This window comes from Phalacrocorax aristotelis, chromosome 8, assembly GCF_949628215.1.
Source record: "Phalacrocorax aristotelis chromosome 8, bGulAri2.1, whole genome shotgun sequence".
Taxonomy (NCBI): domain Eukaryota; kingdom Metazoa; phylum Chordata; class Aves; order Suliformes; family Phalacrocoracidae; genus Phalacrocorax; species Phalacrocorax aristotelis.
In genome coordinates, this window is record NC_134283.1 from 45,901,324 (window position 1) to 45,916,524 (window position 15,201).

Consider the following 15,201-nt stretch of genomic DNA (forward strand, 5'->3'; position numbering starts at 1 on the left):
CCCTCACAGCGGGCCGGGGCCCGGCCGCAGGCGCTGGGCGGGAGCGGGCTGGAGCAGGGCAGCCCTGAGCGTGAGGGCCGCGCTCGCTCGGCCTCAAGCCTCCGCGCCCCGCCGTGCGCCACAGGCCGAGCCCGGCGGGGCGCCTCTGGCTGCGGCAGAAGTACGAGCAGCAACGCGCTACGCTGACCCGCTGCCTCAGCTGTAGCCTGGCTGTGATGCTTTGGGAAAGCTCAGATGTCTTTGTCGGGTAAAACGAGAGCATTTGTGGGGTAAATCAAGTCAGTGTATTACAAAAAAAATAATATGAGTGCATCTAAATCAGGGGGAGCCGAGGCACCCGGCTGCGATGGTGCCGCCCGGCCCTAGCGCTGCCCGCAGGCCGGCGCTGTGGCTCCCGGTCCAGCGGGGCCGGGCGCCCGCCAGAATCCCAGCTAAATACGGGAAGAGCAGAGCTCCTCGCTGCGAGCATCGCCCCAGCGACGTGTCGGGATGAATGGGAGCAGCTGAGGCGGCCAGGAGGAGTAACAGCGGTTGGGAAACACCATAATTACTCGAGAACAATAAATACTGATTTCATAAATGCATATTTGCATCTAGTTTTATTGTAAACATTGAACTATTGGGCAACAATTTCTCCTGGTTGCTTTGTTCTTATCTTAAGCTGGCAAACTTTTGAACAAGCCCAACAAACCCTGAGATCAAACAGGTCAAATTTGAGGGAAGAGATCCGCTTGACAACAATGTCTGATTTGTGAGGTCTCATCTGCCCTCAGTGAACACCCCAAGGACTACATTTTTTGTACTGCAGATCCTGATACAATAAATGAAGCCAGTCAAGTATCTGCTACAGATTTATGCACTTACTTTTGAAAAATAAACCCTCACTAGCCACTGAACAATTTCAGTAGGAGGCATATGGAGGTCTAAGAGCTAAAACAACATTATTTCTAATCATTTAAGTATTACAGAGAAATCTTATAACCTACCATAGGACAATAGAAACTTGGCCATAAATTACCCTGCCTGGGCTTGCAACCTCAGCATGAAGTACATGTGAGCAGCCTCTTAACTCATCAGCATCTCAGAGGTAATACGCAAGTTAAGACTGCATTAACAGTACTCGTGAATATAAAATGTAATAAGTTAATACCTGGGGGAGAAAGAGTAGTGTTTCCCCCGTTTGCCTCAACCTCTTGAAGCCCCTGTGTTCTGTGCCACCAGTGGCAGCCTGCAAAGTATCCCACATCATTGCTTCACCTCAACTAATTAGAGTTTACCTTCTGCAGATTACAACATGGGATTAATATTAAGCAACAGAAAGGACTCACCACCAGCCTGATCCTGAAAAGTGCTGAGCATCGTACAGGGGAATTTTAGTTCAGCACTTCCTCCTAAGGAGGCTAAAAACTTAATAACTGCTATTTATAATAATAAATTATTGTACGTTTTTTATGGCTGCAGGTTTGGGAAGGGTTTTCAATTTCTTCCCGTAAATCAGACCCCAAAGGAATCATTGTGTCCATTAAAGCAGATATAAGAACCGGCGAAATCTTCGGGAAATGCTTGTGACACGGCAGGGCAAATGCAGAGTTAACTACAAAAGACTGTGCCATTTTAAAACGTTCAGCAAGTTGAAACCTAGGGGAGGCACTGCTCTGCTGTTGTCGTACAGACAGACTCCACACGCTGACACGCTACCGACGCGCCCAAACGACACCTGCTTCTGCTGCTTTTAACGATGCTACTGGAGCGCCTGGTGGGCTGGGACCTGGCCATGCCTGGCGCCAAATGCCTAACGGAGGGACGGTGCCAGCAAACCCAGGCTGAGCTCCAGAGACATTTACACGGGTGCTTAACTTTGGAGTGCTGGCCGTTTCCCCTAGCGTGGGGGGGATAGGGTCACCCCCGCAGAGCTGGGGTCTGGGCTGACTGAAAAGCCGGAGGGGTGTATGGAGCAGACAAGAGGGACAGTTGGCAGCAGGGCTGTGGTGTTCATTTTTACAGTGACATATGTTTAACATGCCTTTCCCATCGTTTAAAAACTTGCCATCATAGCGAGGCTGCTCGAAGGTAAAATAATTCAAAGTTTTCAACAAAATGTTGCTGTGGTGCTCGTAGCCTGCTGTGGGGATGGCTGTCCTGATCCGGGCGCGCAGATCTGGCAGGGCTGCAGGCCACTTTCGTTGCAAGCCGGACATCGGAGCGCCCTGTAGGACTCTCTGAATCTGTTTGCCAGCATCGAAAACTTGCTTCCATGGCACAGTGAGCAAGGAGCAGAGCCTGACCCTTGACACTGGGAACAACCGTGTTCAGCATCTCCTTCCTGAAAGACACAGAGCATGAAAAAAAAATTCTGTTACTGGATATCAGACACCAAAGTCAGTAACGTACTTGAAAGAGGGAAATTCTGTCTTGTGGCAATTGGTGCTCCTGACATGCCACTCTGCCAAAAATATTCAGTTCTCTACAGCAAGATCTTCAGGAAAAAGGCTCCCATATATTTGGGGAGAACTTGTGGGTACTTCCAGAAAATGAGAAGTTAATGTGGCTGGGCTCATAACACAACACTTTCAAATTCATCTTTCTCCTCCTGCAAGGGTCTGAATAGCTCCACCCACCTTCCTGTCATTTCTTAACACATCCACCTTCCCGGCTCTGAATCCTCAGTTTTGAGCTGTGCTTTGTTTCTTCCAGCATTTCTCCTCGCCCTCTCCCCGCCAGATCCCTCGTCACTGACATGCACAGCTTCTTTCAAGCGTGCCTGCAACTCTCTCCCAGGGTGCCAGACAGCTCCTTTCAAGTCCCATCTCAAAATTCAGTGCTTCCACAGAGCCCAGAAACGATTAAATGCCTGCATGAGGAAGAACGTAGCATGACGTAGGTTCCTTCTTTTGATGTCAGGTTCAGAGTCCTGCGTCGTTCCTGTGCAGCAGTTCTACCTCACGTGGCACTATGGAACGAGGTTTTAACTGAGATAGGGGAGCTGGTGCCAGGTACGCTTCATGTTGGTGCCTGCTTATGAATTTGGTAGTCCAAATTAATTAACATCTCAGAAGGATAACCTTCCTATGGTTTGGTCATCTTGAAGTGAATGTCCATAATACCAGTGTATAGGAAGTCCAAAATTATTCTTTAAAAAAAATCATAGTTTTAGAACCTTCAAGTTTTACTTTTCGTTCCCAAACATCGAGGAGAACAAAAGTACTTTGCTGAGTTCTTCCAAGGTTAACAAATATCTCTGGAGCAATGCCTCACAGGAGCTGTTGTCCTTCTCCAAAGCGTGCTCCTCCAGCGAGGGCGACCAAAGAAAGGCAATCGCTTACCTTACGGAGGTCCTTTTCGACATATTTTCCCCCAAGGCCCAGAAGTGATATTTGGATGACTCGGGTGTCTGCCAGTAGAACGGATGAATCTTGGCTTTTATGTTAAAGCCCTCTTTCTGAAAATTAAATTTATTTCAAACCTGACAAAAGCCAGAACTCCTACATAGTTCCTCGGGGCTGTTCTCGGTTTCCACGGGGTCTCTGCAAGCGAGCCATGAGCAAGGCTCGTGGCAGCAGAAGGACCAAGGTAACCTGCACTCAGCACAGGTCGGTCTCAGATCTGCAGAACTTTAATGCTTGGTGTTTGCCCTGCACAACAACATTATGTTTTGTGGGATCGAATCATGGTCAGACTAATTGGGATTCTGACCAACAAAGACTAACCCGTGAGAAAACAAGTGGAAGGCACAGTCTTATTTCAGCTGGTATTAAAATTTTAGCCTCCGGCAGTCTCAACCACAGAGCAGCTGTGTTTAGCCTTGTCAGGCTGGAGAAACTCCGGCCCGCTCTTATTCCACTGGGAGACGCTGACGAAGGATGGACCTAAGCCAAGCTACATAAACGTCAGTGATCTCCAGGGGGGGAATCGAGTGGGAGACAGGAGCATCTGGAAACAGAACAGCTGTCCCCAGAGCACAGGCTGCGGTGCAGCGTTGATTGGTTATTTCCCAAGTGGAAAGAGGAATAAAGTGGTGCTTTTAATCCAGATTTAGTTAAGTGCCAGCTACAGACACAGATGGGGCTTGGGTGGGAATACTCAGTGGTCTGACCAGGGCTATAAGACCCAAAAGTCTTCGAGGGGAAAAAAAACCGCTTTCCATTTTCACTTACCTGTACGTACTGGTTGCAGGCAACCTTTTTTCCCACATCTTTTTTATGTCCACCAGCAAATCTTTCTTTCCTGTCTCGGTGTATGAAGGCCCAGTCATTTATTCCCTCAGTCTGGATGATTCTTCTCATGAGCTCTTTCTGGTCCATTGGTGCACGGATGATTTTCAGGTTATTAGTGTAGATGATGATCTTGCCAAAGTCTAGAATTGGGGAAGCCTGTAGAAGGATCTTATCAGAGTTTCGCCTGTAGAAATACACTCTGCAAACACTGATGATCCCCACGCTTCCAGAGTAACATCCCCTCCGCCCGGCCGCCTGCTCGGCTGGCTCTGCAGCACCGCCGAGCCCCCCGCCACCACCCTGAGCAGAGCAGCCCTAATGGGCTGTGGGATCAGGCTGAGGCTTCGGGTCAAATCTTAGGAGCCTCATGCTCTGGATGGGGAAAGCTTTCTGGGATGTAAATGCTTATTCCAACCCACATGCAAGAAAGAAAAACGGCACAATTCTAAGAGCAGCGGTGTTGGCGTGTGTGGGAAAGCAACCTCTGCACTGGGGATTGACCTACATATTTCTTTGAAGGTTGAGTACTTGGGGGGTGAGGGGGTGGAGAGGCGTTCCCCTGGTTTTGGCCAGAAGTAGAAATTCCCCATGATGGTGACCTATTCTGCAGCCTTTGATGGTGTTTCTTCAGATATAAAAGAAAGCTTTTCTTTGTAATTTATTAATGCTGGCAAAAGGGTCAGATGATAAAAAATTCTCATTATCTAATGCTAAATTGTGCTCCTAACAGCAAGGAGCCAGTATAAACAACCACCTGTGGGGACACTTGATACTGTATTCTTTTCTAATGATTTTAAAGATTAATTTGGTATGGTCAAACGTTTCTCTGAAAGCAGCATTTCGCTTACCTGGTCCCTTTTCCCTTCGCCCTACATATCACGTGGCAGTTACCATAGCCTATTGTTTTACACACTCTTCATATTTGGCTCTGTGTAAGTATCTGTGCCAGGAAGCGATGCAAAAGGAGATGTTCTCCTAAGAAAATTCCCTGCCGGAGCCGCGTCGGCTGGCGTGAGGTACTGATGGCTCTCCTGGCAGTTGGGCACCTGCTCCTCTGTGGAGAGGAGCATGGAGGGGGAGGCAGGGGAGCACAAGCCCTTACCGTTTGCAGAAGGCTTTAAAAGCCTTCTATTCGCTACCCAGACGTGGTGACTCCAAATACCAAATGCACGTTGGTACAAAACAGAACTGGTACCAGGTAGCACGATTACTCAAGGTATTTATGGTTGGGGAAGCTAGGAAGAGAGATGAGCGCTACCCAAGAATGCAGAACAAATTAACGGCGTGGATAAGATCACATTAATGCTCTGTCTTTAGGCAGGAGAGATTCATCGTGGTTTGATATTTTCAGTTAAACTAGATGCCCAGTGTATCAACTAAATATAGGTCAAATATCAGCCATCTGGGTTTCCTACATGCAACTTTGATTAGCACCAAGAATTAATAGACTTTTAATGTATTCAAGCCAAGGCCATAAAAAGCATTTTATACTTTTTAAAGCACTTCGGTCTCTTTAGCTGTGTAAGTGCCAGGGTGACACTCTGTATTTATCCAAAGACCACGACGGATGGCAACACAACCTTCTTTGTAACGCCGCGGTTGGTGTACTTGAGTGACCTCACTTTTCTCTGGAGATAGGCTCAGTTCTTGACCTTTCTGCAAGCAGCTGGGGCACCACCACCACGCAGGCGCTGCAGGACTGGGGTGGTGCGCGAGGGCTGGCTTGTTTGCTGACGCAAACTGCTCGTCATTCAGTTGAGAGCTGAAGGAGCTCTCTCCTAGGAAAAGGCCCGATACTGGTGCAGCAAGTCAGCTTTCCTCACGCTGTCTTTCTTTTTATCACCTTTTCTCTGAGCAGACTCACCTCGAGTTTTACAAACCTGCTGATTATGGCAATGTAACGTACTCCATTTAGAGTTTGCGTATCAAGGTGAGATGGCTGCATTGTCAATAGCGCCGATACGCCGTCGTTGTTGTGTGAATGGTTTAGATGGTACGTCTAGTTTTGATAAAACTAAATAGCAGTAAAAGAAACATAAACCTAATTCGACAGGGTAAAAAAAAAAATGAACATAATCCCTGTGTATTAATCAATTTAACATATAGTACACAGGTACTGGCTTTTTATTAGGACTAAAGAGGCGCTTTAACGTTGGTATTAATTATATGTTAACAAAATACCCAGGGAAACTAAACTGGGATTTTCGAAGTAGCCGAAGGGTAATTCTTTCTTGCCAGGGGACGCGGATGCCTCGCTCGGAGGCTCGCTGGTACGCTGCCAGGGGCACTAACCTTTTTGCTAGCTCAAGTCATGCAACTTTAATGTTTTAAATATAACCAATTAAGATAATATCCACCTTACATTTGACTGCTTTAGATGCATTTGGATTACTATGTATAGATATTGATATATATGGAAATGTTATATCTTATTCTACCAAATGGACAGATGCAAATCAACCCGGTGAGAAGCTGGAGCACAGCTGGCAGATGCTGTTCGCTTGCCGACTGCGCTGCTGCAAAACGCGGCTCCTGCTGTTTGCAGAGTAAGCACAATGCAGAATTCGTGGGTTGAAGGCTGAAGAGTTCAAATCACTCTGAAAATCCTGGACTGACAAAGCTGAGTTTTAAATGAATGCGGTTACAGTTTGAGACCCCCGTTCCCATATTACTCCAAAAATGGCTTAGTCCGAGGTTGGTTTCCAGTTTGACAGCCCTAGGCTGGGACATTACTTACCCTGCAATGACTGTCGCTTGCCTGGTAGTCACTGAGGAGAGGAGAGTTACTGGTGAGACTGTATTTGTTGTCCTCTTTGAATATGCTGATCCGCTGGGCAGTCAGCTTGGCTGGCGAGTAAAACCTGTTTTGTGGCGTTTCCCCACAGAAATGGTCCCCTGGCTCAAAGCTGTGGCGGAGAAAATGCCGAGCGCGCTCTTTGGCCGGGGGCTCGAGCTCCTGCCCATCTTCATAGACTTGTTTTAGCACTCTACCACTATAAGCGGACGATATTTTGAACCTCACTTTGCGGGGCCTTCCCTCGTGCCGCTGAGCGAGTTTCTTCTGCTGCTCATCCATTATTAGGATTTCAAGCTGCAGGTCCTGGAGACCAACTCCAAGAGCTTTGGGTCCAAAAGAAAACTCTCCCCAGGTTCCCCCAGCCAGGCAATGTATAATTCAAGGTTTCTAGTAGTTCCTCTCATCTTACAGCAAAACTGACACCACTGTGTTAAATATTGATAGATTTTCACAAAGAGAAAATATCAATGGTAGTGAGATGCAAGGCAGGTTGGTGGACAGGCTGGCTTACCACAAGAGGAAAGGAGTTAACTTGGGGAGGATAGGATTAAATAGCAAACTCTGCCCGTGTTGTGAAACCATGGAAATGTTTCTGCTATGTGCCGTGATAAGAACTACCCCAAATATACCATCCCAGCAGCTTTTCACAATTTTCTGACAAGGTGAGAAGGTAAAAAGACAAGTTCACAGAAAAAGCAATCCAGCTTCACAAACAGCAAATGTGAATAATTCGTCTTCCATTCTTGCGCTGAAACCCTGAGAGTACAAAGCTCCATTTCATTTTAATCCAAATGTGTTCCTCTACAGGTTGGTGGAGATCTAATTAAGATTTTTCTCTCTCTTTAGCTTTCAATCCCTGTTTGTAATTCTTGGGGACTTTCAGGGCCTTTTGACCGTTCCGGGTTTGCTTTTCATCTTTAAAAGGCAGTCACCTACCGAGAGGCACCGGAGGCCCCATCCTCTGCTCCTCTGCAGTCCCTCACGTGCTCAGGGAGCACAGAAAGTGCAGCTATTCTGATTCGGTCATTTTCTTTTCCAGAAGGAAAAGCAGAGGTTTGCAGAGCAGCGGGGGACGGGGCCGCAGGCGACCCTGGAAAGGAAGAGATGCCAGCGTTGGGCTCTGCTTTGCCCAGCAGCAGCTCTGCAAGGTGCTGGTTACAGCCAGCCTCGCTCAGCCTCTGAGGGGCTTCGGTGCCTCGACTTGCGCGCAAACCTCCGTGCCGAGGGCAGCGAGCAGTGACCCACGTCACCTCCCCATGGCAGCCCGCTGTTAGAGATCCCCGCCGGCTGCCCTGAAACCGATACGCGACTGGCGGGTGCTTCGCCACTCTGGTGGAGCGGGGGCTCGGTCACTGTGCCCACCCCCAGCTGCGCTCTTCGGGCTCGTCCGTCCTTTCAGGGGAGGAAATGAGGAGTATGCCTGGTACCAAGCGCATCAATGGAGTAACGGCTGTCCTACGTCTCCTAATACCTACTTATACCAAGTGCCCACAACAGGAGTTAAAACCTTTCTTGTGAGTTCCAAGATTTCAGTAAATTTCCACTATTAAATGCAGTTTCATTGAGTGGGACTTAAACTAAGCTTTCTGCCTACATCCTGCCAAGGCTATCTTCTTTTAATTCAAAACGAGTGCTTTTAAAGCTTAATATTCTGAATAGATTGATTTATTATGTTTATTAAAAGTTTGTTCATAAAATGCTAGGACAACCGTTTAGAAGGCTGCATACTAGTACAAATACAGACCTTCCAGAACAGTCTTCATGTGCCGAAAGCGGTTTTATCATGACAGACGTTGCTCTTGCAGGTTCTGCTGGAAGCCACACCATAAGCGCATGCAAAAGATGCGTATTCCACCGAGAGAACATGCGTGAGCATGCCTGGGTAAACATACAGCTACGGATACGCCCTTTTCGTTTCCAAAGCACTATTATAATGCTCATGTCGGTCTCCCATCCAATCTCAAACAGGAGGATCTCACATTATATGAAAACTTTGATTTGCATAAATCAAACTCGCCTCTTACTGCGTTTACTTGGGAAGTTTGATCCACCCCTTTCTCTTGTAGTCCTGTGTGAATCAGGCCTCAGTGTTAGTGGCTTTCCAAAGGTACAGCAGCAGTCTTAATTTGACACAAATCATGCTTTGTAAGATACCTTAATTGGATTTCATTTTCTTTTGATTAAGGGAACAATCAAACAGGAAACGGAGTTCAAAGCAGCAATGAGAGAACACAGTGCGAGCACCACTGCCACAATCTGCGCTTGCGAGACGAGCAAAGCGACTTCCTGTCCTTACAGTTACTTACAGGTGCTGTCAAAACGCAACAAACCTACCCCAGCCCTGTCACTCTCACGTTGGAACACTCCCGTCCTCTGCAGCACCACCAGCTGCATTTGCTGTTTGTGCCAACAGCTCGCGGCTGCCGGCGCAGGGGCTGCAGCCAGGGTGAGCCTCGGCCTCGTGCAGAAGCGCCGAGTCCTGCGGCCACGCATGCCCCGTGTAAGCCCGGGTCGGCAGGCAGAGGCTGCCGTGGGGGCTTGCTGCAGAGGGACCCCTCACTCAGATATATACCTGCTTCTTTTGATGTCCCCGCGCAGATAAATCGTGCAAATAAAAGATTTCTGAACAGCCTTTCTGCGTTTCATAGCAGTTCCGAACAACCGGGGCCAATCTTCCCACATTAAATACCCCAAAGAGGGACCTTCCTGGTGGTGTTTGATGAGGCCGCTCCAAAGCTGTGCTAGCCCCACTCCCGCCGAGGGGCGTTACAGCTTGCTGGGGGCACAGCCGCAGGCGAGAGCTGGCGAGCGCCGGGTGAAGGATGGACGGGCCGTAAGGAGCTTGGTGCCAGCGCAGCAGCGCTCACGCTGCTCTCGTGTCAGCGTGGGTTTGTTTCCCACAGCTAGCACAACTCTTACTAAAAATACAACAATAATAATTTTGCATTCAACAGTGAAATCATTAAGTTTCACGATGTAGATCATCACTGCGCTATGCTTTACTTCAGACTCTTTTCCACTGCATTTTAATGACATCTCTTTTTCAAGCGCGGGGCCTCTCTTCACCCTCCACCCCGTGTCAGGAAATATGAAGCGATTGTTGGAAGCGTGCTGGAGGCTTTGCAGAACAAAGAGAGACAGTCCTTGCCCTAAGGAGCGTAACATGTTGGCTTAGATCTATTGCAACAAAGTAGGGTATGTACAAAGTAGGACGGGAAGAAAAGCTGTAGTGAACTGGACTGTAATGCTTTGAAGGCAAGTTTCCGCCTGCAAGTTTTGCTGAAAGGTGTTTTGTTGTGCTTTGCTTCCTTAGAGCAAGCACTACAGTCCTCCTCCCCATGAAAGCGCGGGGTAGGCGAGGAATCGGGATGGCGACGAGCGTCGTGGTTTCAGCAGCCGCAGTACCCAAGTGCTTCGGTCCTGCCCCACTGCTGACATTATTCTGAGCACACTCAGCGCCTTAAAGCCAGGTCTGTGGGTGACTGCTGGAGAGGAGACAAAAAAAGGGGCCTCAGCCAGCATTAGGGGCCACAAAGAAAGGCTAGAGGTCATGGGTAAGAGGGCAGGTCAGATATGGAGGAAGCAAAGGAGCAAGGTAGGAACTTGGAAGCAAGGACACGAGCGTTAAACTTGCTTCAGTGCGGGAGTGGCAAGCAGAAAGGTTCAGATCAGCAGGTCAAGATGATAATTTCACCTGATAATTTGAAGGAGTTGGAGCAGGCTCTGCGTGTGCTGAAGAGGCCAGCACGTAAAAGCAGGAGCTAAAGGATTCTGCATGGGGTCACAGAGCTGCTTGCTGCTAACCTGAGGGAGAGGTTACATTTTGGATATGTGCTAGGAAAAGCTCACCAGCATTTAGACACGTCCTTAGACACATGAAGAGAAAGAAGGGAAGAAGTTACTACTTGCAAGACTTAATGTCGGAGAAGATAGTGGCGTTACCGCAGAAAGCGTGGTGGTGCGCGTGACTAACTACCAGGTATGCCACGCCAACCATAACTGACTGCTAGCAAGAGGGGAAACTTCCCTCTTTCTGCTGTTCCTCTGTGTTTCCCTGCACAGGGGCCAGCCTGACCCTTGTGAGAGGGGAACGCAGAGCGCCCCACAGCACAGGCAGGGCTTGCACCAGCTGTCCCTTCTGGGGTGGGTTACCGAACCCCCCAAGGACTGGAGTCTGCGCCGCGCTGGGCTCCCAGCTCGCCATGCCACAGTACTGCATCACCCCTTCCATAAGCTAATTCAGCAGCCGGGAGCACCCTGACGTTTGGCCCTTGCTGCTTTATCTGAAAGGCTCTTACAGATGCTAATTCCTTGCATGATTAGCAATACTCTGGTTTCCAGCCTAAATCTATTAGCAGCCAACTGGCACTCAACTGTGCTTGTGCCAGTACCATCCTTCAGTTTAACAGTTCTTCCCTGTTGATAGTTTTTGCTTCCTGACATATTTAGAGAGCACGATCCTATCCCCTCTCAGCCTTCGGGCTGCTGGGTTTAGCAAGCCCATTAGCTAATGGGTGAGGCATTGAGACAAGTCACTGTGGAAGCAGAAAAACAAACAACCTAAGGAGCATCAGAGTCAGAGCCCCAGCACAGGAACAGGGGGTTTGTCCAAGCCAGAGACAGTTTTTAACTCTTCAGAAGTTGTTCACACGTTTGCTCTTCAGTCCAGTTTTCAGGCTCCCTTCCATCTTTTCCCATTTTCCTCCAAGCTGCAGAATCGCCATCAGGAGGTTTCGGTGCATTTCTGTGCCCGGGGAACAGGTCGGTCCTCCTCTGCCGGCGGCTGCGGGGTCGGTGCCATCCCTGCCTCGCAGGGACCCGCTCCTCTCCCACCGCCCCAGCTGAGGCGCTGGACGCGTTGCTCGTTGCAGCCACGCTGCCCGCGGCAAGCCAGGGAGGCTCGAGCCGCCGCCGGCAGGAGGGTTGATCACGGCACGATGCCAGCAAACCGGGACGTTTCCCCAGTGCACTTTGTGACAAAGAGCAGGGCCTGGGATTCGCAGAAGGACGTTTGCAAGCAGCACGGTCACGGCTCCGCCTGGACGACAGCCTGCGCTTGGTTTTCATCATTCGTTACAAAATGATGGTTTTCCATATATTGTTGAGCAGAGCGAGTACAGCTTCCCGATAACAGCGTCCGCTCCGTAGGACTCGCTCCCCTTACCCTGCCAGCCACGAGGATTTGCCACCCAGCAGGCAGAACGGCCACAGTAGCTCCTTATGCAACCAGGCTTGCCAGGAGCCAATCTCGACATCTCTTTGCCCTGGGCGGGGACGGACACGAGTCCTCATATTTCTGATCTCATGAAATAAAGTAAGAAAAGACTTCCCTTTTAAACAAACTTGTAGCTAGCACAGACTGCGAGTCGTGCACCAGCCACACTCCCTCGCTGGGGAGGCCAGCCTGTGGAGGACCAGATGCGACAGGACGGGATGGGTGACCCAGCTGACAGCAGCTGGCCCGGACACAGGTACGGGTAACTTGGTCTGCACCCGGGGCAAGACACTGCACCACTGGTGTAAGATGCCTAGGAAGTTACACTGGTTACAGGAATTTTGTACCATAGATAGTGCCACAGCAGATGCTCGGTGAAGGGAATGACTAAGACCAGACCACTTCACCCACCACCCTGAGGAAGACATCGATGAGTCTGTTGCCTGAATGCAGCACTTGTTTCTTTACCTGCAGAGTAAAACTCGCAGCAGAGCGCGTGGGATTAGACTGGGACTGGGACAAGCACGTACTGCATTTGTCCAGTGCACAGTCTCAAAGCGCACGAGCTGGGGGCCTTTGCCATTGCTGGCTCCCCTTATTTCACTTAAGCCTGTCAACCACCCTTCTGTATTTCTAGCTGAAGAAGTGGTGAAACACAAGCCTGCTCTAACCAGGCTTCCATTCCAGTAAATGGCAGCGTGCCATTGATTTAAAGACTCATATTTCACCATTCTCTTCTCGTGAAGCACTATCATGACACATGTGTTTGTATTGAAGAAACTTTAGTAACAGCAAAGTACAGCAGTTCTGGGGAAGGGTGGCAAAAAGGACAGGACCAGACCAGTCCTCTTATATGCGGCAGAAAAGAATTGTCCCTTTTGGTGTACCTTAACTGCATTTCAGAAATAAAGCCCTGCGTTCCCATGTAAGAGGAGTAATGCAATGCGCTGCCTGTTGAGCGAGATCACCATCTTTTCATTTTAAGTGCTAAACGGCTTTCCAGTGCCCATGCTGGATCACCACTTTGATCAGACAAGGTCCGCACTTGAAACAGTTGCCCAGAGCCCTCCTCAGACCCAGGTTTTTGCCTCTAGATCAGTTGGTTGAAGAGTCACCATCACCGCCAGCAGCGGCACGGTGCACCAGGCTGCATCGTTTCGTCCCCAGGCAGTAGAGTCCTGGGGAGGGGACTGGAACGCAGCACAAAACCTGAGGGACTGTGGGAGGATGGAGGCAGAGATGTGGGGTATGGACACGAGGTCTGCAAGGCCATAGCCTTGTGTCTCTGCTTACCCACAGCGTCGGGAGATACTGGTATCTGCGGCTAGAAGTATACCTTAGTAAATGAAAGTATTCTGCAAATTACTGCTCTGTATTTTCCTACTCTGCAGCATCAACAAAGTCTTAGCTGAGACTGTTTTATACTGGGGGCCTTACAAACCAATCTACATGAGATGAGACAGGCAAAGGCCTGCTTCTTACTCTCTCCCATTTATCTCTGCAAGCAGCTCATAACATTTCTGATATTTTATCTGACATAAAATTTCACATCATTTTTTAAATGAACAATTTAAGAAGTCCAAAGGGTTTTCTAAACACGAGTTGCCCCACGCAGATCTGGCTGAACACGAGGTCGCGTGGTGCTCAGTGCTAGCTATGTAACGTTCAATATTTGATTCAGGATCACCACATAATTGGGGTGGAAGTGACCTCAGGAGGTATCTAATCCAGCCTCCTGCTCAAAAGGGTCTGTTCACTACTCTCTGTTCACACAGATATTCATAGCAGTGAATTTGTTTAATATCATTAGCAGAAAATAGGCACAAAAGAGCAACGCAGATGAGCTGAAATGGGCGGTACCAGCGCAAGCAGCACCAAAACGAATTACCCAAACAGCACAATTTCAAAACCACAGAAAACATCTCAAGATTTGCTCAACCTTGGACGCGAGTATAAGCTCTGATGTTCAGATTAGGAGGCACTGGTGTGGTGATGGTAAAGGTGATAAGGCCTCCATGTGGTGGTGGTAAGCAGCCTGACCCGCACCAAGCATCGCTGAAGCCCACGGCCATCTCCATCCTCTGCCAGAGATTTACATAGAAATCCTTGAAGCACTGAGCAGGCAACTTGTTCCTGCTGCGAAATACAGGGGCAAGCACAGATCCTGCTGAAATTCCAGGGAGCTGGAGCAGGCATTTCCCTGGCAGCCAGAGCACACCCCCGGCTCCCACAGCTCCTGGCGGGGTTGGTGGGTGCAGCACCAGGGCTCCCGCTCTCCTCCGTGCTGGGTCCTCTCCCTCCGAGCTGCTGAGGAGAGCTAGCCTCTCCCCTGAGGAGCCTATCCCCTCGCCAACGAGCACGAGCATCAATTGGCAATCAGGTGCGGATGGCTCACCAGCAGCCCTTGGTGAGCACCCCCCAACCGTGGGGTTTCTTAAGCATCTCATCCTGCATCCAAACCTCTTGTTACAAAGGGGGGGGGGAATCTGTTGCCACACCCATATAGGCTGGGGGACTGGGACGCAGCAGAAACGAAGCCATTGGTTTTGTGGCAAAAACTAGTAGATTTATGCATATAGCAGCTAAAAAAAGCTTGATTTCATATGGATTTAGCTCATGGTTGGATTCTCTGATGTCTGCTAAGATGCAAACATCCTTTCTTGTTTGGAGCACATTTAACATCTCTCTCCTTTGGGGAGTCATGAGCATCTAATTAGATTTGATATGAGGTGTGAAGTCACACTGCATCATCGCCCTTCATGAAAGGGCTAACAGGGTTTCCTTCTTTTGTGCTCAGCCACCTGTTTTCACAGAAGTCACGGGATATTTAAAATTCTGGGTGCTTTTGCTCTCTGCTGAACTGGATTCACAAGTTATGAGGGCACACAGACAGACACAGAGCTACACATACACGCCTTCACACACACTGCGAGGTCATAAAACTCCATTTTTCTAGGAAACCAAGCCAAGAAGGT

The 15,201-nt window shown here is 49.1% G+C and overlaps 1 protein-coding gene across 1 annotated transcript; it reads right to left on the reverse strand.

Moving 5' to 3' along the window:
* Positions 1-572: 572 nt before the first annotated feature.
* GRXCR2 (glutaredoxin and cysteine rich domain containing 2) lies at positions 573-7,840 on the reverse strand. Its single transcript, XM_075103025.1, has 3 exons — positions 6,952-7,840; positions 4,155-4,370; positions 573-2,323 (listed from the first exon to the last, which is right to left on the reverse strand). Exons 1-3 carry the CDS (start codon positions 7,288-7,290, stop codon positions 2,090-2,092), a joined length of 789 nt encoding a protein of 262 aa, XP_074959126.1. The 5' UTR covers positions 7,291-7,840; the 3' UTR covers positions 573-2,089.
* Positions 7,841-15,201: the final 7,361 nt, after the last annotated feature.

Coding starts and splice junctions, on each gene's coding strand:
- GRXCR2 (XM_075103025.1), bottom strand. CDS start 7,290: ATGGATGAGCAGCAGAAGAAACTCGCTCAGCGGCACGAGGGAAGGCCC. Junction 4,371..6,951: donor CAAGCGACAGTCATTGCAGG/GTAAGTAATGTC, acceptor ATCCTTCTACAG/GCTTCCCCAATTCTAGACTT. Junction 2,324..4,154: donor CCTGCAACCAGTACGTACAG/GTAAGTGAAAAT, acceptor TGTGTCTTTCAG/GAAGGAGATGCTGAACACGG.